The 25,402-nt window shown below is 41.1% G+C and overlaps 1 protein-coding gene across 11 annotated transcripts in view; it reads left to right on the forward strand.

Annotated features, from left to right (window-relative positions):
* LOC138748265 (trinucleotide repeat-containing gene 6B protein-like) overlaps positions 1–25,402 on the forward strand; it is a 220,343-nt gene that overhangs the window by 182,998 nt on the left and 11,943 nt on the right. For 7 of the 11 annotated variants that reach the window (XM_069908121.1, XM_069908123.1, XM_069908124.1 and 4 more), the window contains 12 exons: positions 442–2,859; positions 7,613–7,797; positions 9,019–9,093; positions 10,882–10,930; positions 13,516–13,661; positions 15,786–15,956; positions 17,464–17,598; positions 18,653–18,787; positions 19,135–19,230; positions 21,296–21,488; positions 21,598–21,753; positions 23,888–24,052. In XM_069908121.1, coding sequence (XP_069764222.1) covers positions 442–2,859; positions 7,613–7,797; positions 9,019–9,093; positions 10,882–10,930; positions 13,516–13,661; positions 15,786–15,956; positions 17,464–17,598; positions 18,653–18,787; positions 19,135–19,230; positions 21,296–21,488; positions 21,598–21,753; positions 23,888–24,052 — 3,924 coding nt within the window. The remainder of the gene's footprint in view (positions 1–441; positions 2,860–7,612; positions 7,798–9,018; positions 9,094–10,881; positions 10,931–13,515; positions 13,662–15,785; positions 15,957–17,463; positions 17,599–18,652; positions 18,788–19,134; positions 19,231–21,295; positions 21,489–21,597; positions 21,754–23,887; positions 24,053–25,402) is intronic. The other 4 variants (XM_069908126.1, XM_069908122.1, XM_069908127.1 and 1 more) reach the window with 4 other exon arrangements.

A 25,402-nucleotide genomic window follows, 5' to 3' on the forward strand; every position in this document is an offset into this window, starting at 1 on the left:
CAACCTATTGGTGAGTTTTATTATGCAATCATTATTCTGTTAGCCCTTTGACTGCCAGTTGCTGAAATTAAGTTGATATGAGTCTCAAGAAGGTTCGAGCTAATACTGTTCACATCTTGAAAGCCAAGATTTTTTTTTTATTTTTTTTTTTTTGCTTCCTTTGTCCAGTATGCTTCAAACTAGTTTTGGATTTCTTGAATCTATAGCTTGAATAGAAAAGATTTTATTGTTAGCGTTGTTTAATAAGGATTTAAAATTGATCTAGTGTATTGGTTGATGGTTTGTTTTACTTTTGTTTCTTATAATTATTACTCAAGAAGAAGTATGTTGTGACTACGTCAATTACTTTGAAAATTAGTCTTAAAAAGCCTATTCACGTCTACATTTGTGTGTTTCTCAATAGGTATTTAAGATGGTTATCTGTATTTTTTCTTCTTGTAGACACAAACCCTGGGGGCGCTGGTTCAAATTATGCAAATTCTGCTTGGGGTTCTGGATCGTCCAGCACTGACCTCAACCACGGCTGGGATAAGTTAATCGTAGACGGGTCTGATATGGAGGCTTGGCCTTGCATCACAGGCAGAGACTCTGAGTCGGCTTCGGAACACGTAGATAACGAAGGTGCCTCAAGCCTTGGCTCTGAGAAGGGCCTGCCACCAGGAAGTGGCGCTGCCAGGAGTTGCAAAGGAGCTGCAAACCAGTTTGCTGCTGGGAGCGGAAAGAATGAATGTAAATTGGGGGCCTGGAACATGGGCCTTGTGCCTAAACCCAGTCATGCATCTTCCATCTCTTCGGAGAGCAAAGAAGGACTTAACAATTGGAAAAACTTGAGCAGCCCCGATGGAGCTGGCCTTGGGTTGACCTTGAACCCAAATATCAACCCATCGGCCTGGCCAATATTGGGCCAGGAAGGAACTTCTGGAAAAGTGACTTTGGAGACTGACATTTCAAGCTCCAATGCGCAACTTAGTGCAGTAGGTCAAAGCCCTAGGGATCAGGATGGTACTTCTCCAAGCGCCTGGGCCAAACAGTCTAAAACGGAAAATGCGGGTGTCACATGGAATGCTTCTGTAGGAGAACAGCCTCAAGCTCTTAACACTGATGGACCAAGTAATGGCGACACTAACTCTCTGAATGCAAGCTCACAGAGCACTGGGAACCCTTTGCAAAATAAGGGAGTGTCTGAAACCACAGGGAATGGGACCTGGAACATGCCCTTAGCAATGAATCTGGGAAATTCCTTGGTATTGAACCAATCTGTGAGCACTGAAGCCTCATCTGAAGGCAGTACTAGAGAAACTATGGAGGGTCGGGCAGCTGGGGGTACTTGGAATACAGTTTGGGGGTCTTCTGGAACTGAATCAATGTCTGGACAAAATGGTACAGGAGCTGATGGCAATAATGGACGCACTGGTGATGACCCAGCAAAAAATGGTTCTGCTATGAAACAGTTACTGGTGAATAGATCAAGAACTGAATCGTGGGACAATAATGGTGGATCCTGGGACTCTGAGACACCAGACCCCAACAAAGCAAAAAATTGGGGTAAAGGGAACAGAACAGCACCTGGTGGAGCTCAGGGCTTGTGGGGTCAACAGACAGGGGCTGATAATCGATCAGAAGGAGATTGGGTTGGTTCTGCTAATGAACAAAATTGTGGCACAGGCGGATGGGACAATCACAGGGTAAATCCCCTCCCAGAAAACCAAGGAGAGAATGCCCAAAATTCAAACTGGGTAAAGGCCTCCAGTTCCACTGGGAGTGACTCTGGTAGTCGAAGCAACAACAAAAAGGGAGCCTCTGACAACCACCCAGGAGGACGGCGCTTAAACAAAGCTGATCATCCCGACCAAGAGGAAGTACTGCAGAGTGTAATTAACAGGGCTGATCTGGACCCAAGAGTGTTGTCAAACACTGGGTGGGGCCAAACTCAGATAAAGCAGAACACAATGTGGGATGTCCAGGAGTCTCCCAGGAATGAGAGGCGCGCTGACAAAGGAACAGAAGGGTGGGAGAGCACTGCCACTCAGAGCACTAACTCAGGGGGCTGGGGCGAAGGGCCCAGTCAAACCAGTCACTGCACCTCTGGGTGGGGAGATGCTCCGCAGTCTTCAAACGTGGAGTGGAAGGATTCAAAGTCTCCAAGTGGATGGGTGGACCCAAAGAACAGCCAAGGTTGGGGAGGTGGAGCAGCAGAAGAGAAAACACCATCTTGGAATGATGGGCCTAGAATCAAGGAACCAGGTTGGGGTGCAAGGCAGCAACAGACTCAAGGTTGGTCTGCCAATAATGGCTGGGGTGATGGAAGTGGACAACCAGCTGAACAACCAAAAGCAGGTGGCTGGGACAGTTCGAACTCAAGGTGGGGTGAGAGTGGCCGTGCTCACAGTGGTGATGTTGGATCTTGGGGAGGTGGCAGTAATTCTAATAACAATCAAAGAGGTGGGTGGGAGGACCCCACCAGACACCAGGGTTGGGGTGAGCCGTCCAAAGCAACCACTTCTAATTGGAACAAGCAGCAAGATGTATCAGGCTCCTGGGGCACTGCCTCTGCCAGCAGCCGACAGTCTGGACCTGGTTGGGGATCGGCACCTGTGCCACCTATGCCCTCTTCTGTCCCAACTTTGCCAAAGGAGGAAGAGCCGACTGGATGGGAAGAACCTTCGCCACAATCCATCTCCAGAAAGATGGAGATTGATGATGGCACCTCTGCTTGGGGAGATCCCAACAGCTACAATTATAAGAATGTGAATCTGTGGGACAAAAACTCTCAAAGTGAGAGCTCTGGAAGTGGACCGATGCCACGAGAGCAGAATGCAGCAAATACAGTTACAGGACGAGGTTCCACATCAAGTTCTGGTAAGCTATTACTTGTATATTCTTCTACTTTTGCATCCGAATGTACCATTTTTAATTTGTGCCACATGTTCAGTGGTGTCACTTATTGAAATGTAAGGGCATTTGATGCACTGGATTTTTGGTCATCCTAATAAAAGCTTTGAGTCAATGCAACACAATTCCACTTGATTCATAGAATAAGGAGTTGTTATATCATACTAAGAAAGTTTGACTTAAAGTTACTGGAGTGGTTTTGCAGAGTGAGAGATGATCCTGTTGAGATGTACAGTCTAATACCAGGGGTTGACAGGGTAGATGTTGTTTCTGCTGGCTCAAAAGTCCAGAAATTGAGGTATTGTCTCTCTCAATTAATTTACAATTTGGAGGTGGAAACATGGAGAAATAAAATCTTGGGTATTCTGTACCCAGTGGGATGTGGATGCTCAATTATTTGGAGCATTAATGATTACATTGATTGAGTTTTGCCAAATTATAAAACCAAAAGTGAGTGCTGTTACTTGGGAGGCTGTGTAGCCTATTCCATAAATCCATAACATTACAGCACAGAAATGGGGCCTTATGACCCTTCTCGTCTGTCTGAACTATTTTTTTTTGCCTAGTCCCACTGACCTGCACCTAGTCCATGTACTCCAATTCACATCCCTGTCCAATTTCTTCCTAAAAGTTAAAATTGAGCCCACATTCACCACTTCAGCTGGCAGTTTGTTCCACACTCCCACCATTCTCAGTTTTTCCCCTCATGCTCCCCTTAAATTTTCCCCTTTCATCCTTAACCCACGTCCTCCAGTTTGGATCTTTATTGTACAATAAAACCCCTGGTATCCGGCACCTTTGGAGACTGGTAGATGCCGATTAAGTGTATTTTCGGTTTACTTGAGACTTGTTCCTACATTGCCTAACTAATACACCTGCAATAAGAATAAACAATTTAAAAGACAAAACTACTACACTGTACTTACACTGAACAATCTTCATTTGCATGAATATATAAACCTTAAAGAATTTTACTTTATTTTCAGTCACATTCTTTGAAAACATTTAACTGTCACTGAATCTGTATGTTCCTCCCCCTCCATGGAGCCACCTAAAAGATGAACAAAAATATGGATAATTAGCCTCCTCCACATCCCTCCCTCCCCGACTGGCATGACTCGTAGTAAGCATGGATAAGGAGAGTCACCCAATGGTGACCGGCATCAACCAGCTCTTCATCCTGGGTGACACAATTTTATTCAAACACAACTTTATTCAAGCAGCTGCTACCAAGGCCCTCCACTGGCTAAATATTTGCTCTCATCTTCACCAAAAAGCTTCATGTGTTATTTCAGAGAACATTTACCATTTTAAACTTGCATATTTTACCTATTATTTTATTCTTATTTATTTCAATTTTTTAAAATTATTCTCCTCAAATTTTTTTGCCATTGCTTGAGGCAGCCAGTTGCTTGAACTCTGGATACAAGGGTTTTTTTTAACTGTATTTGGTTTAGAAACAAAAGATTACAGGTCAGATCACCTGATATTCCAGTGGGTAAGCATTCTGTCAGTTACAGATCAGGAAACTTTCAAGTTTGCCTCCCAGAATTAACCATGTTATTTTGACAGTACAAAGACTTAGTCAGCTTTATACTTATTTATTGATGTCTTCAGGGAGTTGCCTTTGTGCAGATGTAAAAGTTTGGTTTGTCCTGCTGTCTTTAAGGTCAGAAATCTAGTAACCAGTTGGACTTCCAGCACCATAGATACTTGTCCTGCAAACAATGCCCTCCATAATGTTTGGGACAAAGACACTTTTATTTTCAATTTCTAATCAAACAATTCACATAAGGTACACATCCAGATTTTATTCAAGGTTATTTGTATCCATTTTGGTTTGACCATGTCGAAATGAGAGCACTTTTTTTATACATAGTCCCCTCATTTAAGGGCACTATAATAGAAAATTAATGGCAACATGTTTGATAACTAAAACACTTGCTGGAAGTCTCCCTTAACTTCTTGACCCTGAAGTTGTGTTGATTTTGTGTCGATGATCTGTGGTTTAGTGTAAGAAACTTCATATGCAGTTATTGCCTTGGTTCTGGCTCTCCCATTAACTTTTGATTTGCAGCCAGTTGCTCAGCAAGTAAATTTGGCAGCAGGTGCAGACTGATGCTAGAAACCAATCTGCATTATACACATGCACAAGGCTTCTTTGTATCCAACATGTCATACCTCCCTTTGCTAGGAAATGAATTGCTGGATTCCAATTCCAGCATTGCAGTTTTCTATCTGATCAAAATAACAAAAGATCCTGTATTTGGAATCTTGAGTTGGTGTGCATTTTGATTTAAACAAAGTTGATGTGCTTGGAAATTTTAATTCTGATTAAACTGATCTTTTCCTTCTGGTAAGTTGAAGATGATTTGTCAAAAAATATTATTTTCATGTCTTTTTTTTTGGTTGTAAGATGACATTCCCTGCAGCAATATTCATATTTGAGCTTAAAATACTCAGCTTTTTAAAAAAAATTTGGCTGCCTTAGTTAAATGAAAACATAGTGTTCTTCATGTGCATGTGCTTGACTGCTGTATTTCCTTTAGGGGTGGTGACCATAGCAAGTTGATTTTATTATTATAGTGCATTGTCCATTGTTCCATGGGGATGCCCAACTTGATTTAAAAAAAAGAAAAATATCAGCACTCTGCAATGCACTTGCAATGAGGTAAACAGAACTCTGTGCCCCTTTAATAAAGGGGGATGTAAAATGAGAGCGTGTAGCGTCTGCTAACGGCAGCTCTGCTGAAATGAAATACGTCCATACACACACATGAGGGTGAACCAGTAACTGACTTTATTTGGATTTCACGCGCTGCTTTAAGGGTATGAGCCACTTCCTGTCTGGAACACATTGGTCTTTCGGAGTGATATCAATACATTACGGAGTCGCTGCCTGCTCAGCGCTAAGTGACAAGAAGTGGCAACATTACCTAGGCAACGCGGGCTTCTGAGAAGGGATGGGGGCCGTCTTGCCCAAACTGACTGGGGCAGCAATTCGGCCCATCTAACCATGTGAACGCTCAGCCCGCTACAAGCGTATCGATGTTTAAAAGCCCTATTTTGGGATTTGAAAGAAACACTGATGACAGCAGAGATAGTGAATTGCATCAAAGTCTTTACATTTATTTATTAATGTTGGACATTTTCTGGCACTTGTGAATATGCACAAAGAAAAATGAAAAATATGCAAAGTGCTCCGATTTTGAGAGCACCTTAGACAAAATATTCATTTGTTAAATTCCACAATGTTCAGTTTTCCCTTTGCTCTGCTTCTTCACATTGGTGGAAGGAACTGTTTGCTAGAGTGACTGGGAAGGTTTACACAGTCAGACAGAAAGGGTTAGTTATTGGAGAAAATTGTGCTGCTAATTTCAAGGTGAGGGTTCTGGTGGAGGGAAAATACTGGCTAAGGTAGGGGAATGAGCTGGATCTGAGGATCGAATCTATGTAACAACAAATAAGATTGATTCAACAGAACATACTTGGGCCTAAATGTTAAAATCCCGGCAATTTATCTGGTTGAGATTTTCATTCAATGGGCTGAATGATTTGAAAGCCTTCAATTGCTTTTAATTATTAAATTTAAGAAACAAACGGACTTCTTTATGACAAACTTTGCCCATTACGTTAAAACCCTAAAACGTTTACCTGAAAGGCCCCAACGTGGATAAAACTGACACTTTTGTCAATGATACGTCACCAAAGTGGCACAAACGTCGCCATTTCAATCTGCTCAACAGAAAATGGCTGGGATACTTGGAATCGTGTTCCTTGAGGAAAACAGAGTTCAGATTTATTGTCAGAGTACGACATACATGACATCACATACAACCCTGAGATTCTACTTCCTGCAGGTGAGGCAGAACGATCTCTTTTTAAACATTTTAGACACACAGCATGGTAACAGGCCATTTCGCCCCTTGAGCCCATGTCATCCAGATTACACCCAATTAACTTACACCCCCAGTACATTTTGAATGGTGGGAGGAAACCAGAGTCCCTGGAGAAAACTCTAGGCCTCTTTACCCGCCCCCCACCCTTGCAACTGGATCCTTGACTTTCTCATCGGAAGATCACAATCAGTATGAATTGGAAACAAGGTCTCCTCCTCACAAATCATCATCAAGGATGCGTGCATAACTTTTGCAACAGCCTAATAAGTTTATATCTCTGATGGCATTTGCATTTGGAGTACAAGATTGGGTGTGTAATATATCAGTTGAATGCATATTATACAACATAATTCAGTTCTAAACTACAGCACAACTCTGATTATCCAAAATGGTGGGACTTGTCCTATGTTGGATAGCTTTTTTTCAGAGAACTGGTAATTTTTTTCCTGTTCATTGCTTTATCCTTACTCAACAAGGTATCTGGATTCATTGCTGTACTGGTACTTGTGAGTAACTTAGTGATGTCACATAGGCTGGAAATCCCTGATAACCTGGGTTTTAACTACCTTTTTTTTTAATTCAGCATTTAGATATCTGAATTTTGTTCACATGATTTCAAATAGTGATAACTGCTTTGAGGATTTTATTCCTTCACTTAGAGTTCCCCACTTGACGCTAGGTGATTTGGGGTCTTCCTGTCCGAGGTATTTATCACCATGGGTAGATGAGTGACCAGGAAACTGTCTCCAGTATTTTTAAAATTAATTTATAAATTGTTACGACTTCTTTTTAGGTATAAAATACTAAATCTGTGCTTTTAGGTTCAAAATCAATGCAGGATGGGTGGGGAGGTGGTGATCGACCCACTATGTCAAATACTCGACCCCCAAGCTGGGAGGAAGATGATGATGGTCCAATGGGCCTATGGAACAGTGCTGGAACTCAGGAGAGTAGTTCACCTTACAACTCATCGAACTGGACCTCAGGAGGGAAGAAAATTCACAAGGTAAGAAAGGAAACATCAAGTAAAGATAAGCTGATTGTAAAATATCTTCCTATTCTTGGGATACTGGTTCCAGTCCAGTATCTGGGTAGAAGCTGAGGCAGCCTCTCTTGCTTTGTATGTCACTCACGCCAGTGTCAGGTGGTTCTTGGAAATTTTGATTTGCTTGCCAGTTTGAGTCAGGTAATCAAGCAGTCATTTCTGTGTGATTTAACCACAATGTTTGATGGAGTCATTTGATGGCTGTAATACATTGATAATCAAATAGGAAATGTAGCGATTCTGTGTAGGGGTGAGAAGTTTTGGAAGTATATCAGGTTTTCTGTCATCTCTAAAGTTCAAATTAGGAACTCGTGCAACACCAATAATTGCAGTGTTAATTTGCCATCTTACTAGGCACTAGATTTTAAGCCTACCTTTTTTTTTCCAAATATTGTGATTACAACAGCAAGAAAACAGAATATGGCATGTTTTTCAGGGTTAATCTGAACGATAAACAAATCAAATAATTTTTAGGTCCACAACATGAGATTGTGCAATTTCCTAGAAGGTGTAAAGTTCTATACAAATATAGAAATGTACGTGACAGAAACAACTGATGTGATATTGTCTCATTTGAGGATGGATTCAAAGAAAATATATTTTCTATTGCAGATTCTAGCTGATTATTTCTGTTATACAGTGTTAGGCTATTGAAGGTATATTTTTGAATTTGTTTCATAAAAGCTATAAATGCACACAGAATTGTCCTGCCACTGGGGTGCAAACTAGTGGGACGGATATTTACTGTGTAATATGTTTTTCTGGTATTGTTAATGCAGATTTTCAAATTGCAAACTCTAAATTTGTTTAGGCTATCACTTGATTTTCTGTTGTTATATGCTAAAGTTGTGCATTATCCCTATAGAAGTGCAATTCACACTAATGAGCTGAACAGTTGCTACTCTGCTAGCAGTGAGAGTTCTCTCATAATTTTTCCTTCTAATCTTTCCGGATTCTACCATCCAATAGTCTACCTGTATTGTGCCTGGGAAAAGGGGAGAAATGGTGTTGTGGTTCAGACAAGTTTTAATCAGTTGAAATGGTTGATTGAAGTAATGGGAGACTGTTATCACTAGAAATCTGAGATGAGATTAGCAAATGCAGAGAATGTGCATCATCAGTGGCGGTCCCTAATAATTTGAACTCAACGGATTTTATTTTCAATCTTCCTTTTTCTGCTAGGGCTCCATGAAGGGCGGGAACAATGACACGTGGATAAACCCCATCTCAACGCAGTTTTCCAAAATGGGATTACTGGTAAGATCCGCTTTGCTGAACGTACTAAAGCCCTGGGGTACCCTCTTTGCCAGTTAAATTTATCATAATAAAAGACTATTGCTGATGAGCCTTATCACTGTAAAGCCATGGAGAAAAAAAAATTTGTGACCAAAAATAGACTGAAATGTAAGTTGTATTATTCAGAACCAAAATAAAATAGACAAAGGTGCTGTTTAATTCAGGGGTGGCCAAACTAGCTTGAGTCACATATGATAAACTTCCGATGTTTGAAAGCCACAATAGATTTAAAAAATTACGTTTTTACTCTTACGTGCACATCTTGTTACAAAATATTTATTTAAATATTAAGAAATACATTACATAATATTTATGTATGTAGTTTTTTAAATGTATGTATGTTATTTTCAAAAATCAAAAAGTACACATACTGTATACATATCAAATATATTCAAAATCCTGATAGCAAGCCATGCCCACTAACACTACCGTTGTGAGCACCGGCTCGTGTGATTCCTGTCTCAACCAACGCATTTCCACAAGCTGCAAGTTATATGTCAAAGAGCTGCATGAGGCTTGCAAACCGCTGTTTGGCCACCCCTCGTGTAGTTAGACCCCATTGCAAAACAAAAAGTGTTCATTTGTCACAGTGCAAAATATGCAGCCGAGAAGACCCTCAAACTTCATTGTGCAACTCCTGTTGTCCTTGATTTGTCACCTCAAATTGCACCAGCAGTTATTGCCGGCACCAGTATTATGACTTTTGGCTCTAGATCTTGAAGCTGGTATTATATAGTACGAACTATAATCTCGTACTTAATCTTGCTGCATCATAAATTTAGATGGAAAGGATCAGTAATTATGCATCTGTTGCTTTTTACAGTTCAAATGGGCTAAATATAAGAATAAAGGGATTGAGGAAGATTTACATAGCTCATTTTGATATGTTTACAGCCAACACAGCCGATATATCACAAGTGGTTTAGAGTAATAAGACTTGGAGAGCAGTTGAGAATGTTGTAAATTAAACACACTAATCCCTCTGATCATTATGTGATCTGCAGTTTTGTTATGGATCAAGTTCAGAGTCTGTAAAATGTGGCATTGGGTCATGTTTATTTATTAATTTCTCAAAATCCTCAAAAGACAGATTTTTAGCAGTGGAGTTTACTGTCTTAATGCTGCACGAACCAGCTGTGCTCAGGAGATGTATAGCATTAAAGGCCAATATTGGGTTACAGGAACCATTGTCTAAAGCAGGTTTTAAAATTTGCTTATTTTATCAATACCCCTGTTTGGCATAAAGATTACAACTGTTAGTTTTCAACTGAAGTGGTCAGGAGGCACGGAGTCGGGCCGTTACCAGTAATAAGAATAAAATGCACAGCAGCCTTTCAGTTTCTGGGAAGGTGCTGAGCAAGATGTTCATCGTGGAAAGTGGAGTTGGTAGTTGGGATACAATATCCACAATGAGGTGTGAAAGGAAAAGAGACAAGACTAAAGCTTTGTGAGTTGTTGTTATAAGATCCATAGTATATAGGGAAATACTATACCTTTGGACTGATCGACCGATGATTGTGCTATAACTAGTGTTAATTTTTTTTGTGATTGATAATCCATATCATTTTAAAACACTTTGAAGTGAATGAAGTTAATTGGTTTTCAACCAGAGATCACATTCAGCCCTTAACAATTAGGTACATTTCTATCCTTGTGCTAAATTCTGATCTTTTCTGAAATTTTTATTTTTATTTTAAAAAACAGTTTACTCTTTTACTTGTATTCGCTGAGATTTTGTTCTATTTGCAGAGGGAGTCTTCCGAAGACGGTGTCAGTAACAAAATGGACTTAACTGTTGGTAAGTGTCAAACAGGATACAGATGGGCTATTCCAGGCAGACATAAGATTTATAGATCTAAATTGTAGTCTTGTCAATGAACACAAGTGACTAACAGTGCTGAGGTAGAAAACTGATGTGATTGATGTCTCTCCTGAAGGCTGATTTTGATCTGGATGCAGGTTCAGATAAATTAGAAAATGTTGGAAAAGCTCAGCAAGGGGAAGGCAGCATATTGTGTGGAAGGGTTTGGGGCTCCTCATCAGATGTTTCTCTTTCCACATAATCTGCCTGTACGTGAGCTTTCTGTTTCCATTTCAGGGTAACGTGGTTAGCATAGTGGTATGGCGCAGTGCTATATCAGCGCCAGCATTCGGGGTTTGAATGCGGTGCTTTCTCGAAGGGGTTTGTACGTTCTCTCCTTGATAACGATGGTTTCCTCTGGGTGCTCCTGTTTCCTCCTCCTCTAAAAATGTATTGCTGGGGGGGGGGGGGGGTGGGGGGGCGGTGCGGTTATAGGTCGATTCCCATACTGTATGTCTAAAAAAAACTTTTAAATTACCGCATATGTGATTTTTGATTTTCCAGTCTCAGTCATTTGTCCTTTCCTTCCTTCAAATGAAATCAGAAACTGAAATGAGGCCATACATTTATCAATTTGTATGAATAAGTTGGTCTTGTAGTGTGGCTAACTTCTTAGTGGAATTCTACTGGGAATTGATCTGTGGAAGGTGCCCAAAAATAATAATACTAATGCCTATGACACATTGCAGAGTTTGTTGATAAAGTTAGATTGAGATGCAGGCTGTGAGCTCACAGTGATGTGGATAAGTTATGTACAAATACAAGGAGACAACTGGTGAGATAAATGTTTCACTAATGCTTTAGAAATGGTGAGAAACTTGTATTGGCGTGCAAAAGATCTGCTGTTGTACATAACTCCAACAATGCAGATACTGGTGAACAGTTATGGATGCAAATGATTTGGTATTTACTGCAAGAGTGAGTGCAGAAGTAAGGAAGTCTTGATAATTGTGGTCTCAAAGTCTTGCACAGTAAAAGTAAATGTCCTTTATCCGGACATCTAAAATCCGGAAAGCTCCAAAATCCAGAGAGAGGCGACAGCGCGAGTTGGGCGGGTGATGGGGGGAGACCGGCAGCACAATTCGGATGGGCTTAAATTTGGCTTTCCGAAATCCGGAAATACCCAAATTCAGGAACACACTCTCTCTTCCCCCCCCGCCCGAAAGGTTCCGAATAAATGAATAAAGGATTGTGTACCTGTACTGCACACAATTTTGGTATTTGTACCTAATGAATTGTATTAACCTTGGATTTTTGGAATGAGGAGGGCATGACTGGGAAAATAAGAGATAATCTGATTTAGATGTGCCAGATTTGAGTGGAACTAATGGTATGGATATTTGGGACCTGATTCCTTAGGCTGACAAATCTAGATCTGGAAGAAATAGAGGGCAGTAAGCCTTTTGAAATCTTCTATTCTTGAAGGATATTGAAATGTCAAGTACATTTTAAACTTTAAATTTATTGTCAAAAGTACAAACATGACATCACACATCATCAGAGATTCTTTTTCCTGTGGTCCAGGCAGAATTTCTATTTATCGGTCATGGAACTATACTTAAGAAATATATGTATACAAAAGAGAAATCTAAATAAACTGTGTAAATACGAAAAATAAATATTCAGTAATGAATAATGAGCAAAGCAAGAGCCCTTAAACATTCTGTTGTTTAGGAGTCTGATGGTTGAAGGGTAGCAACTGTTCCTGAACCTGATGATATGTGTCTTGAGACACCTATGCCTCTTTCCTAATGGTAGCAGTGAGAACAGAACATGTTTTTGATAATTGCTGCTGCTCTACGATAGTATTGTTCCATGTTGTCATTCTCAATGTTAGGGAGAGTTTTGCCTGTGATGGACTTGGTTGTCTCCATTACCTTTTGCACTGCTGTCTGCTCAGAAGTGTTGGTGCTACCATACCAAGCTCTGATGCAGCCGGTCTGCACATTTTCTACTTCATATCTGGAGAAGTTTCCCAAGTTTTCCGGAAGTCTGAGGAAGTAGCGACTCTGATATGCTTTCTTTACGACATTAGTATGGTGGATGTAGGAACGGTCTTCCAAGATGGGGGCTTGCAGAAAGTTTCTTGCCCTCTCCATCTCATCTCTGATTTCCCCCATTGGTCACAGGATTGTACACCTCTGGCTTTACTTTCCTAAAGCCTATAATCAGCACCTTGGACTGGGCTTTATTGGTCTTTTGGCACTAAAGGAAATTGCGTCATGAAAGAAAAGTAAGCATGGATATTGACCGATGGATTAGGGATTTGTATTGTCTATTCCTATTTCCTGTGTTCTCAATGTCCTTCCAGTTAATTAAGCACAAAGCTGGAATTGAAGCTATCTTTTGGTTTTAATTATATTTTCTGACAACTACATGTAGTCTATGGTTTTAATTATATTTTCTGACAACTACATGTAGTCTATTGATTACATGTGTATGATGGCATCTCTGTGAGGAAATGTAATTTAACTGGGGTGTTCCCATGGTTAAAATTTTCCATTTCTGTTTTTTTTTCCGAGGAGGTTTACCAGATAAAAAGCTGGAATCTGACAAAAGGGGAATGAACATGGATTACAATGGAATGATGAGGAAGGATCGATCAGGATTCCGGCCATCAAATTCCAAAGATTCGCCCACCACAGACAGTGGACCCTACTTTGAGAAGGTGAGATCTCAACTGGTGGAGGCGAATAACTTTACAATACTTTCATAAATGTCCTAAATTCATTGATCTGGAGCAGAGCATGGCTAGTCAAATCCAATGGGATATGATTATGCCTGGGGCATCTTCTGCCAAAATATTAGGGACTAGGCCATGCTGTGCCAGACCAGCTCACCTTGTACTTGATTCAAGTAAATTTAACTTGATGCATCAATGGGTTGCAGTTAAGCAAGGTGTTCATTTTCCAGCATGCAAGCATTACTTTCAGAAACTGATCCAAGTGTGATTCCAAGTCTTTGGCTGAGTGTGGAACACTTTGAGATCAGGCTATAAATGTCCAGCTGTTGGCTTCAAATTTTTCTCAGTACCACAGTCAGGCAATGTCATCTGACATTGGTTGGTCGGAGCTGGATAAAGATGGTCAAATTTGGGTGTGGATGTCTTCTGACTCTTTCATTTGTGGCAGTGCAATATTCTGCAAATATCTGCAGTTTGAGAACAGTAAGTGCACGAGTAGGATTTGAATTGGGATGGGAGCATGGCTCTTCTCGAGAGCTATTATATCACAGAGAGGAGCAGTCACATTAAATGCTTTAGTAAATCAAGTGACTGAGTGAAAGATAAGGTTTCACTTTATTGCGTACCAACAGCAAATGGTGGAATACTTTGAAGGTCACAAGGATTCGTTAGAGAAAAGAGGGTAGGGGTTAATGTTTTGGGTTGAACCTTCTATCGACAGCAAAATGTTGCAGATGTAATGATTTTAATCCCATAGAGGCAGAGATGAGGTGGCTGAAGTTAAGTTAAGCAAATAGGACTTGCTTTTAAGTATGAACTAAATTCTGGACACTTAGGTCATTAAATTTTGACATACAGCAAGGTGACAGGCCCATTTTTTGTCCATGAGCCCAATTACACCCAATTTACCTATAACCCTATACATTTTTTGAATGATGGGAGCACAAGGAGGAAACATGCAGACACGGGGAGAGCATGCAAACTACTTACAGAGAGCAACAGATTCTAATCCTGGTAATTGGCACTGTAACAGTGTTGCGCTAATTGTGATGCTACCTGTGTCGCCTTTCAGATTTTGGCTTTGTAATCTCATTTAACCACGAGATGAAGGGAGAAAGACCTTTCTGCTGTTTTGATTATTCTGTAAGAGCTCAAACATCCTGAACCCTCTTGGAACAGGCAATGGGCCCTTCATCGGTTACCCTTGGTTTCCTATAGAATCAATGCTGCATGACCTGCTGAGTTCTCCATCATGCTTATGTGTGGCACTGGACCCCAGCATCTTCTGTCTTTCTTGTTTAACTCAAATCCCAGAGAAGGACTTGACCCCACAGCCGCCACAAATCAGTGATGGAATGCCACCTGCTCACCCAAGCTGCAGTGAACATGTTTCTTCTTTGTAAATTTAATTCTGATTTTTGCCTAAAATATTTGTAGGTTTTCTGAATTAGTTAGCTCCCTCTGCCCCTCCCAGCTCCTCATGAGAATTAAATTAATGATCTGCTGCTTCCTAAACAAACATTTATTTTCTATTTCTCTATATTTCTATGTAGAACAAGCAGAGTGCACTAACTGATGAGCATATCAATATGCAAATTTGAGATCTATTTTTGAACCTCTGCCCCCATTGTATTCTGGCAAAGAACGAGTTCAGACAGCAGAATTCTTTTGGTGCAAGTTCTGTAGCTGTGTGGAAACTCCTGCACACATGATTCTCAACTTATTTCCAGTTTGGTTACAGACTTGGAGTCTTTCAAACCATAGAAGGTTGAGACAAATGCAGCTTTCTCCAAGTTGATAGATGAGTTTATTCCTTAAGCTGGTTACATGAAAAGTCATAAAGACCGGAGTGGAATAGTTGCTACACTGTAGAAAGTGTAGATGTTGTGTCTGATGAAGCGTTTTATGTGAACGTTTGATTATGGCACTAATTTTGTCTAACTGCGTCTGTGTGTGTGAGGCTTAACTGCTGTCTCATTTTTTGTTTCTTCTTCCCGCTCTACCCACAACTCATCATTGTGCTGTCTGTTTCTTACCCTCACCCTCAACCCCTTTTTCTCCCACCCTTTCCAATACCAAATGCATGTTGATTGGCTAACTTTCCTTCAGCTGACTTTGCCTTTCTCCAATCAAGATGGGTGCCTGTCTGATGAGGCACCTAATTCGCCCTTCTCCCCTCCTCCGAGCTGCAAGCTGTCTCCCTCGGGCACTGCTCTACCCACCGCCAGCCTCGGCTGCATCGGCTCTGGTCTTAACTTGCAAAACATAAACGCTAGACACGTAAGGGCTGCTTTCTGAATGTGTCTTGTGACTGGGATGTCATAATAAATGAGTAAATATTAATGTCTTTTTCTGCCTGAGCTTTCCTATATGTTTGCAAACAAAGTTTACAAACTGGTAAAGTTACCAAAATAAATTTTCCATCAGTAGGAAATATCCTTGCCCCGTTTTCCCCCTCCTGTATTTAGGCAAGCCATATGTTTCTTTCTATTTCTCATTTGTCCTTGGCCTTCACTTAGTCAGCTGTGACCTTCACTTAGTCAGCTGTGCATCTTATCACAACAGAAGTAAAAATGACAGAAAAAGATTACTCAATAATTTCAGAATCATCTTGATTGGGGACAGAGTTGTTGGTTGGATAAAAACATAATTCCTTTCTCAGAAGAGCACTTGTAAAATTTACAAGATTGTGATTTTTCTGATCAATAAAATGTTTTCTGGTCTTTTATAGGGGTAGCTAAAATTGTATTTTCCTGAGCACGCCCAAGAAATATTCAAATTCATTTTTCTTTTAGAGCACATAGTTCTCTTGTGTTTTTCTGCATTTAGCTGACAGGATGGTTTAGTGCTAGTTGGGGAAAATTCACTGCTCATCAATCAATGTTCCTGTCATTCTCTTTTTATCTGCAGAGAGCTGCTCTTTGTTTTGCTCAGCAAGGGGTTAGGTCCTCAGTGTTTGCAATCTGTTAACTCTGGTCGGAGTTCAGTTCTGAAACCTAACTTCGCTTCCTCAGTCCCTCACAAGGCAGTTCCTGAGGTGAAAGTTATCAGATGAATTTCTGAAACTATCCACTGCTGCATTTTGCATTAGCACATAGTAGGGTAATCCAGATTTTGACCTGCAAAACATTTTTATTTTGGCATCTTAAATCTGAAATACTACTGGTTACAGGACATTGAAAGAACAAGCTGAGGGAGGGAGCGGTGAGAGAGAATTGGTGGGTGGGGGGAGAGTTAAGTGTAGGTGGTGATTTTAATAGGTGTGTGAATAATTGGATCTGAAGATTAGAGTATCATACATTATGAATCTGTCAGTTTGGAATGACAGCTAAGGTTTTAAAGTGGCCTTTTTAAACAAAATACTTTCCTGAAGGGGGAGCAAGTGGCACTGAACCATACTCTAGGTTTTGAATCTGAATCAGGTCTAATATGTAGGAGAAATCTTGGAAAAATGCACAAATGTGAAGATATCAAAGCCCTGAGGAAAGGCAGGTAATCCATTTGGGAAGAGGTAGCAGTTAAAATAAATTATTTTTGCCTTTATTTCCTAGACGTTAAGTACTACTGTAGAATGTTTCATAACTTTGGGAATAGGGACTAGTTAGAATTTGGTATACTTTGCATTGGACGTGCATTTTTGTATGTTTAATTTTCCTGAGGTAGTCTCCCACACTGGTTGAATTAAACTTCAAATTGCACTGTATATAGGAAAAAAAATCAATGCAGAGAAATCAAATAAAATTTGCATTTCTATTTTCCTTTCTCTCTCTCGCTCTTGCATGTGCAGAATGGCAATCATGGTTTATTTGGCAGTAGCACAGCACAATCCAGAGGTGTGCACACACCTCAGCTGCAGTCCATGAATTCATCCCAGCCAAACCTTCGGCCTCAAGTGCCTCCGCAGTTCCTGCCCCCTCCTCAGGTATGTAACGTTGAATCTGTTTGCTTTTTGGTGGGGAGGTTGTGGGAGGAAGAGGGATTGGAGAGTCTTGATTTTGAGTAGTCAGGAGTAAAACACAAAAGTCTGCAGACACTGTAATTCGCTTTACTAAAGCACCTTTGCTCTGTCTGCATCAATGACAGGGATCTCCCAGTGGCCAAAAATGTAAATTCTGCGCCTGAAATATGTTTAATGAAGTAGCCTCAACTGCTTCCCTGGGCAGAGAGTTCCACGCATTCACTACACTCTGGAAAATCAGTTTTCCTCATCTGTCTTAAATCTACTCCCCTGAATCTTGAGGCTGTGTCCCCTAGTTCTGGTCTCACCTCCAGTGAAAACAAATTTCCTACCTCTATCTTATCTTTCCCTTTCATAATTTAATATGTTTCTATAACATCTTGTTCTTCTGAATTCAAGTAAGTATAATCCTAGACGATTTAGTCGCTTCAATTTGAGTGAGTATAATCCCAGGTGATTTAGTCTCTCCAATACCTGCGTTATGTATCTTTAGCTTTGCTACACATACATATACACACACACACACATTATATATATAATTTTTTAAATTTATTTATATATATATATATAGTGTATGCTGTTTGACCTGCTGAGTTTCTGCACCATTGTGCTTTTACTTTCATGAGTAGTCGATCAGTTCTTGGCCTTGAATTTGTGTCCAAGGTCTCAACTAAACATTGGATGCTTGGCATCTGAAATATGGGGCAAATGGTATTTGTGGAGAGAGAAACAGCACTTTGGGTTATAGTCTGCTTCTTTGTCCAGATATGCGAACCGATGCAAAGAGATTTTCATTTATAATTTCTAGCTTCTGCAGCTGGGTGTTGGATGCCTGGAGTGGGGACTGATTCATTCTCTAACACTGGAATGCATCATTGTAAATCTGGAGGGGTGAAAATACCTCTCATCTCTGCTCCTGCATGTAGTGGCAAAAATTATCCGAGGATATTAGCAGCCCCTTGTTTAGATTTATCAGGGAGGTGGTGATTATCAGTGCTAAATCATTTCCTTATTCCAGGTTCCTGCCCCCATGTTGAAGCACGCTACTCCGAATGGTGCCCTGAACCCAGCCCTGTTTAGCCTTGGTCCTCAACTATCCCCTCAACAAATAGCTATGCTCAGCCAACTTCCTCAGCTCCCACAGCTCCAGCTGGTAAGTACTGATGTTTTTGAAAAGAAGTCGACATTATGTTTGCACGATGGAATTGTGTCATCTGGAGTCAGGTTTGAATAATATAAATCCTGTATGTTGGAAAACTATTTGTGTCACAATGTTGTTTTTCATTTTGTGGCTCAGTGTCGTTTTATTTTTGTCTCTTGGCATTGTAGCCTTGCTTCATTAGAACGCTAAATCCAAGGGTGGCACCTTAAAAAGGCAGAACCGTTTATGATGAGTATTTGGGGAGAATTGAATCGATTGTTGTTTAAGCAAGGGAGCAGGAGCAAGAATGTGGTGATGTCCTGTCTCTGGTTCACTCTGGCTTCTCCCTCCTCGTGTAGGCCTATCAGCTGTTACTGCAACAACAGCAGCAGCAGCAAGTGCTGCAAAACCAGCGGAAGCTCTCTGCCGCGGTCCGGCAACAACAAGAACAGCAAGTATGTGATGCAACGCACGGGAAATCTAATGCAAACTCTTCAGCGTGCCAGCGTCTTCTTTTAGCAGCTTCTCAGGGTACAAGAGCAGATAGTGTTTCCCCCAGCACCACTTCTTCCATCTAGTCCAGTCAGCAATGCAGGACAGAAGTGGAAAGTAATTTCTCGACCAAGGGCAGCCATTTTTAAAAAAATTTACACGTGCACCTCAAATACCCCAACTAACCCAAAAACCCCAGTATGTTTTGGAGGATGGGAGGAAACAGCAGCATCCAAAGGAAACTCAACCCAAGCTCCCGCAGATAGTGCTGGATTCGAACCTGCGGCGCTGGCGCTGTAATAGAGTTGTGCTAACTGTGCATGGTGGAAACTCCTGTTGTGTATGTTCAGGATGGCTACAACGACTCCAGATACTAAGAAAATCAAAGGCTTTGGGGTTAGTGCAGGAAAGGGGTCGGAATAGAATGGCCCATTCCTGCTTCTGTTTCACGTTTTAGGGCTTGAGCCTGAATTATCCAAATATAAATAAAATTTGTAGCGGGTGGTCCTGTGCTTTAATTCTCATAATCTCTAATAGAAGTTTTAATTCTCAAGTTACTGCTTTTACTTGGAGTGATTGAAACTGGTCACATTTTGCTGCTTGGGACCAACATGCGCTGTAGCTTGGTTCCAGTGTGTGCCACTTACCAAGTCGATTAAGAATTGAATATGAACTGAAATGGTTGGTTTGGCTGAGATGTCTTTAGTAAAATTATCCTTTGGCCAGATTTCTGTCTAGCAATATTCCCCTACTAGAGTAGCATCAACCTGGAAAATAATTTGATTTGACTGATGGCTAATTATCATAAAGTCAACTATGTTTAAGTGTATACCCTGGTAAAGGTCAAAGGGTGAATGTGCTGCATGGGTTCATGGATGAATCATTGTTGTACTTGAAAATCCTGTCAGCAAACAAAAGTAATGCAGATGTTGAAAATCTAAATAAAATCTAAATAAAATCTAAATAAAAGTTGTTGATGGTAGGCAAACTCATTTCTAGCTTGAGACCACATTTAACACAATAAGGTCATGAACCTTCACCTAACACTTCAAATTCCATTCTGAGTCATGCACCCTGGAGCATTGGAAACATCTGCAGCACAAGAAGGCCAGGAGAATGTTTCAACTGCTTTTGGACAGCTGGGCCTTAATCTCCTGTGCCACCAGATTAAGAAAGGTGGAATTAAAGAGCAATCTTTAGCCTCAGGCAGAAGATTTCACTTGGTCGTCTGCCCTATAACTGCAGTGTAATCACCCTGGGAGTTCATCATTGGAACTTACTTTGTCCGTCTTCAGATTACAATAGAACTGAAGGGTCAAACTGCTTACTGCAAATTGATCCCAGGAGGTCCAAATGTTTTTTTCCCACTTGCACATAACGTTTGCATTTTTCATGATCATTGTGAATTGTTAATGGTGAAATGCGAGTCCTTTCCTGGTATTGCACACATTAGGGTTATATGCTGACCCAGGAACATGGACATTTCCATGAGGTCGAGTTACTCATGCTTTTTCAAGGCATTGTCTTATGTGCCAAAATGTGGTTCTTTCAGGAGAATAGATGTGTTTATCACCTTAACTAAGGGCTCAGGACCGAAATTTTGGTTATCTATCTTTATTTTTTGCGAGACCTGCTGAGTTCCTCCAGCAATTTTGTATTTTTACTGTGATCAGTGTCTGTGGACTTTCACTCCCAGAGAGCAGTGCAGTTAGCATAGCGGTTAATGTCATGCAATTAAAGTGTCAGTGACCTGCATTCGAATCTAGCGTTGTCTATAAGGTGTCTGTACGATCAAGCATGTCTGCGTGGGTTTCCTCCTGGTGCTCCGGTTCTGCCCACCCTTCAAAAACATATGGGGGTTGTAGATTAATTAGGGTATTTGGGTGGCGTGGGCCAAAAGACCTGTTACCATGCTGTACGCCCAAGTTTAAATTGAAAATGTTTGATATGTTTGTATTCTTGACAAGGGGGTGAGATTAATGAGTAAAGACGCGAACAGTTTTAACTCGTGGCTTTGCTTTTCTATAGCTTGCCCGTATTGTTAACGCTCTACAGCAGCAACAACAACAGCTTCGGCACAACAACAATCCAGCGATGAAGCATTCTCCGTCACACCCTGGCATGCCCAAGCAACACCTGGATAATGTTGTGCCTAGTTCGCTTCCCTCTGGCCTTCCAGACTTCCAGACCAAAGGACAGATTCAGCCAGGCTACCCAATGGGTAAATTCCCTCTTTAGATTGTATTGCAGTTCTGTAGCTGCGTAAATCTGATTTTTCTTTTGACTGAAATGATGAGGCCCTCAGCGCTAAACTATCTTTCATGTTTCAGGCATGGGCTCAAACATGAACGTAAATCAGTTAGATGTTAACAGCATTGTTGGAATGAAAGAACCTCAGTCGCAACAATCACGGCTCAAGCAGTGGACAACTATGGATGGCCTCTCTCCTGCCACTCCACCACCAGACCACAATCCTCTGAAAAATGGTAACATTGCATACATTTCGCAGGACTTTGGATGTATTGAACACATTCCATCATGCACATCATTTTGCATTCAAATTTTCCAATTAGGGTGCTTTCTAATTTCATTTTGTTTGCTTTTTAATCTACAACGTTTCGAAGTCCCAATCCAGGGTCACTTAATACGGTTATTTTCTAAATCTTCTTTCAGCTGCTTTGTGCAATGAAATACTCACATGTCATTAGCCTTGAGGAAGGAGGAGCTTAAGTTAAATTGCTGCTTGGTTTGAAATCCCCAGTCAGTCAGCCTGCTGGCATTATGTTGGATATGTAATGAGTAAATTGCTGGCAGGAAATTGAAAAAGCCTGCAATATTGAATCTTTCAAAAAGCACAACTTCAAATTGGTGAATCTAAACATAGATTAACACTACTGGTTAATAAAAAATTAGAAATTAGGTTTGACATTTACATTATAGGTTGGTACCTTTTAAATGTACAGTCTTGGTATAAAAAGAAAGAAATCCATTCATTGTGTCGCTGCTCCCAAATAATGATGAATTATTCCAAAGATGACAAGCTCAATCTGAAGAAACATTGATTGAGTGGCAGTAAGAATTGGACTACTATTTACCTGTAGACTTGTCAAGACTACTTGCTAAAAATGGTGCAGAGCAGCTATTTTCCGGAGACAGGCTAGTTTAGCAGTAAGCCTGTAAAGAATGTGAAAGTCCCAGAACACTCCAGATCTTCCTCACAGGAAGGAATTACGTTTAGGATTCAAGTTGTGTGCCTGGATCTGTGTGTGGTTAAATTTTAGCACTTGGATTGGAGTGTGCATCAGAGAGTCAGCTGCAAAAGTTTTCCAGCTGATGTTTCTTGCACTAAGTTTTGAAACCATGGCCAAACAGGAAAACTACATTGAAGCTGAAACTCAGAATAAGCCCGGAGGAATACTGTTCCTCAGTTTTGCTCAGCCAGGAGTCAGCAAGGAGTCAGGCCTTTCCTTCATTTTAGAACTGATTAATGTATACGTTATACTGGACAAGAAATTTTTTCAAAAGGTTTGCTTCCTGAAAAAACAAAATTGGGGGTTATAATAGACAACTTCAAGCTCATTTCAGATTTGTCGTATCACATGGGAAGTTGAATTACATTAAATTAACTTGTATTGAATTTAGCATGTTTAATCGCATAATGTACCTCTCAGCCAGGCTCTCGGGTTGACAGCACATGTTGCAGAACAAATGCGAAAAGCCCAGGGTTTGTCTTCACCAATATTACCACCGAATAAGTGCAGCCTTTGAACCTGAAGGACAGGTTCCATTATTGTCATGTAATACTACATTTAGAATGTAGCATTCATGAAATTCTTTAATTTAGTAGATGGTAAAGAAGACAGAATCGTCACTTTGTCCAGTGCTTCTCACAGAAATGAGGCCCCAGCGAGAAACAAACTCGCAACCCATGGTTACAAGACCAACGCTCTAACCACTGAGCAATCTGAGGCGCTACGTAGACTCGTCACAAATCTAACAATCTTTTCCAGCTGTTGCGACATTGACAAGATTTCTGCTGAATTAAGTCTTCCTGAAGACAATAAATGCTATTGTCAAGTGCACTCACTGTGGTATTGCCTGAAGAACGTGCGCATCAACATGCGCCCAATCTATATCGATGTAATTCACGGCATCTGGACAGTGAGCTGCTTTTCTAGCCTTCCTGCATCTATTCTGTTAAACATGCCCAGTCCTCAAACATTTGCATAGCACCTGCACTGAAGCCATGTCCAGGCGTGTTTGGACTGATCAAAACAGCTAACTTTGAGGGTATGATACTAGTAGATTTAAAGTATGACTGGAAGTCACCAAAATAGATTGTATCTTTAAAAAAAGGTAGGTGGTATGAAATTTTTAAGGTAGCTTTTGTGATCAGCAGCCCAAAATCCATAAAATACACCCGAAAGTGTCCAGCTAGCAAATTTTTCATTGTCCAGTGTTGTTATCCATTGCTTGATGTCTGCATTCCAGGGATGCATTCTGTTCGGTGTGTATGCATTTGTTTGACTGGGCTGCAATATTGATTTGTTTGAATTTGGTAACTGATCAACCATCTGAATTGTGTGCTATTAGTCTTGAAATTTTTGTTTTGTTTTACAGGTGCTATTTCGAGCAACATGGCACCGCCGGTGAAGCCTCGAGATAGTTTGCCCTATTACGAAATGATAGCAGGTGATTCCTTGGCCACCCATTCTGGTCCTGCGAATGATAACTGGTCCACTCCTAAGCTCTCAAATGGTTCCAGCGGCTCTAGTTGGCCTCCAGGTCTGAATATCATTTAAACTTAAGAATTCAATAAAATTCTCTGTTATTCAAGCAACTGGCAAAAAAAAAACCACAGAAAATAAAGTTTAAAATTGGCAGGCCACCCCGTTCCTTCTCCATTTTCACGACACAGTCTCAAGCAACTGAGAAATTCACTTAACAGGCATCCTGTAGGTTCTGGATACCAGGGATTTTACTGTAAATGATATAACACTCAGTAAAATGTGGTTCCTTTCTCTCTCTGATGAAATAATTTCGGTTTGAACTGGTAGGATTAGCTAATCTTTAAAACCCAGAATTTAAGACTGTTAGAGTCCAGAGGACCCCAAAAACTAGCAGTAATAGATATGCACCACAAACAAAAGTAGTTTTTAATTATATTTGAACAGAATTAAATTTTAACTTATTACTATCAACTTACTTAACCTACTTAATTCCCCCTCTAATCCTAAGCGCAGGTGTGTGTAATGTGTATATAAGTTTAGAAAAGTTCTTTGGATCACAGTCCAATCTCACTGGTTGCAGGCGATTTTTGTACTTAGCATCAATAAAGTTCACCAGCCTTTGGTGCTTTACAGGCAAATGGTTACCACTCAGGAGGGTTCTTGTTGGTTTTCAGAGAGAGATTCCTTTTGTTCCAGAACATCGCACCTGATTCTTTTCCAATCAGTCTTGCTGATGAATCACCTCTTTCAGTGTTCTCCAGATGATCCTCTTTCTTTCAGGTCACCTTTCAGACAGCTAGTCTCCTCCTTTGATCAGACAGCTTTCCAAAAGTTTGCCAGCTTGTCCATCTGGAACCGATTTCTGTGTCTCTCCTCTCTCACTCTCTCCCAATCTTGCCACTTTTAGGTGTTCTGATGAAGAATAGGTGCCTGCAGGTGTGGCTAGAGGAGTTTAACTGACATGTTTAGGTGGCCACGGAATGGACGGCTTTCTGGCACCTAAACGTGTCAGCTGACTGCTAGCCGCCTAGCAGTGAAAGCCAGCTACCCTGGACAGGTGCCTATTCCCGCCCTTGCTGACCTCACGTCATAACAGAGCGTCAAGGCGTGCCTGACAAACAACTCAGGCATGACTTGACTCCCGCTGCCGGTCACCTCACCTGCCCGATCCCGCTGCCACTGCTGGTCTCTTTCCCCCTCATCTGCCTGACTCCCGCTGCCGGTCTCCCCTCCCCCCTCGCCCGTCCGACTGCTGCTGCCGGTCTCTTCTCTCCCCCGACACCCGATGCCCCTGCTGGTCCCCTCGCCCGCACGACTTTCGCTGCTGATCCCCCCTGCCTGTCTCCCGCTGCCCCTGCTGGTCCCCTCGCCCGCACGACTTTCGCTGCTGATCCCCCCTGCCTGT

The sequence above is a fragment of the Narcine bancroftii genome, chromosome 13 (assembly GCF_036971445.1).
Source record: "Narcine bancroftii isolate sNarBan1 chromosome 13, sNarBan1.hap1, whole genome shotgun sequence".
NCBI classification, from domain to species: domain Eukaryota; kingdom Metazoa; phylum Chordata; class Chondrichthyes; order Torpediniformes; family Narcinidae; genus Narcine; species Narcine bancroftii.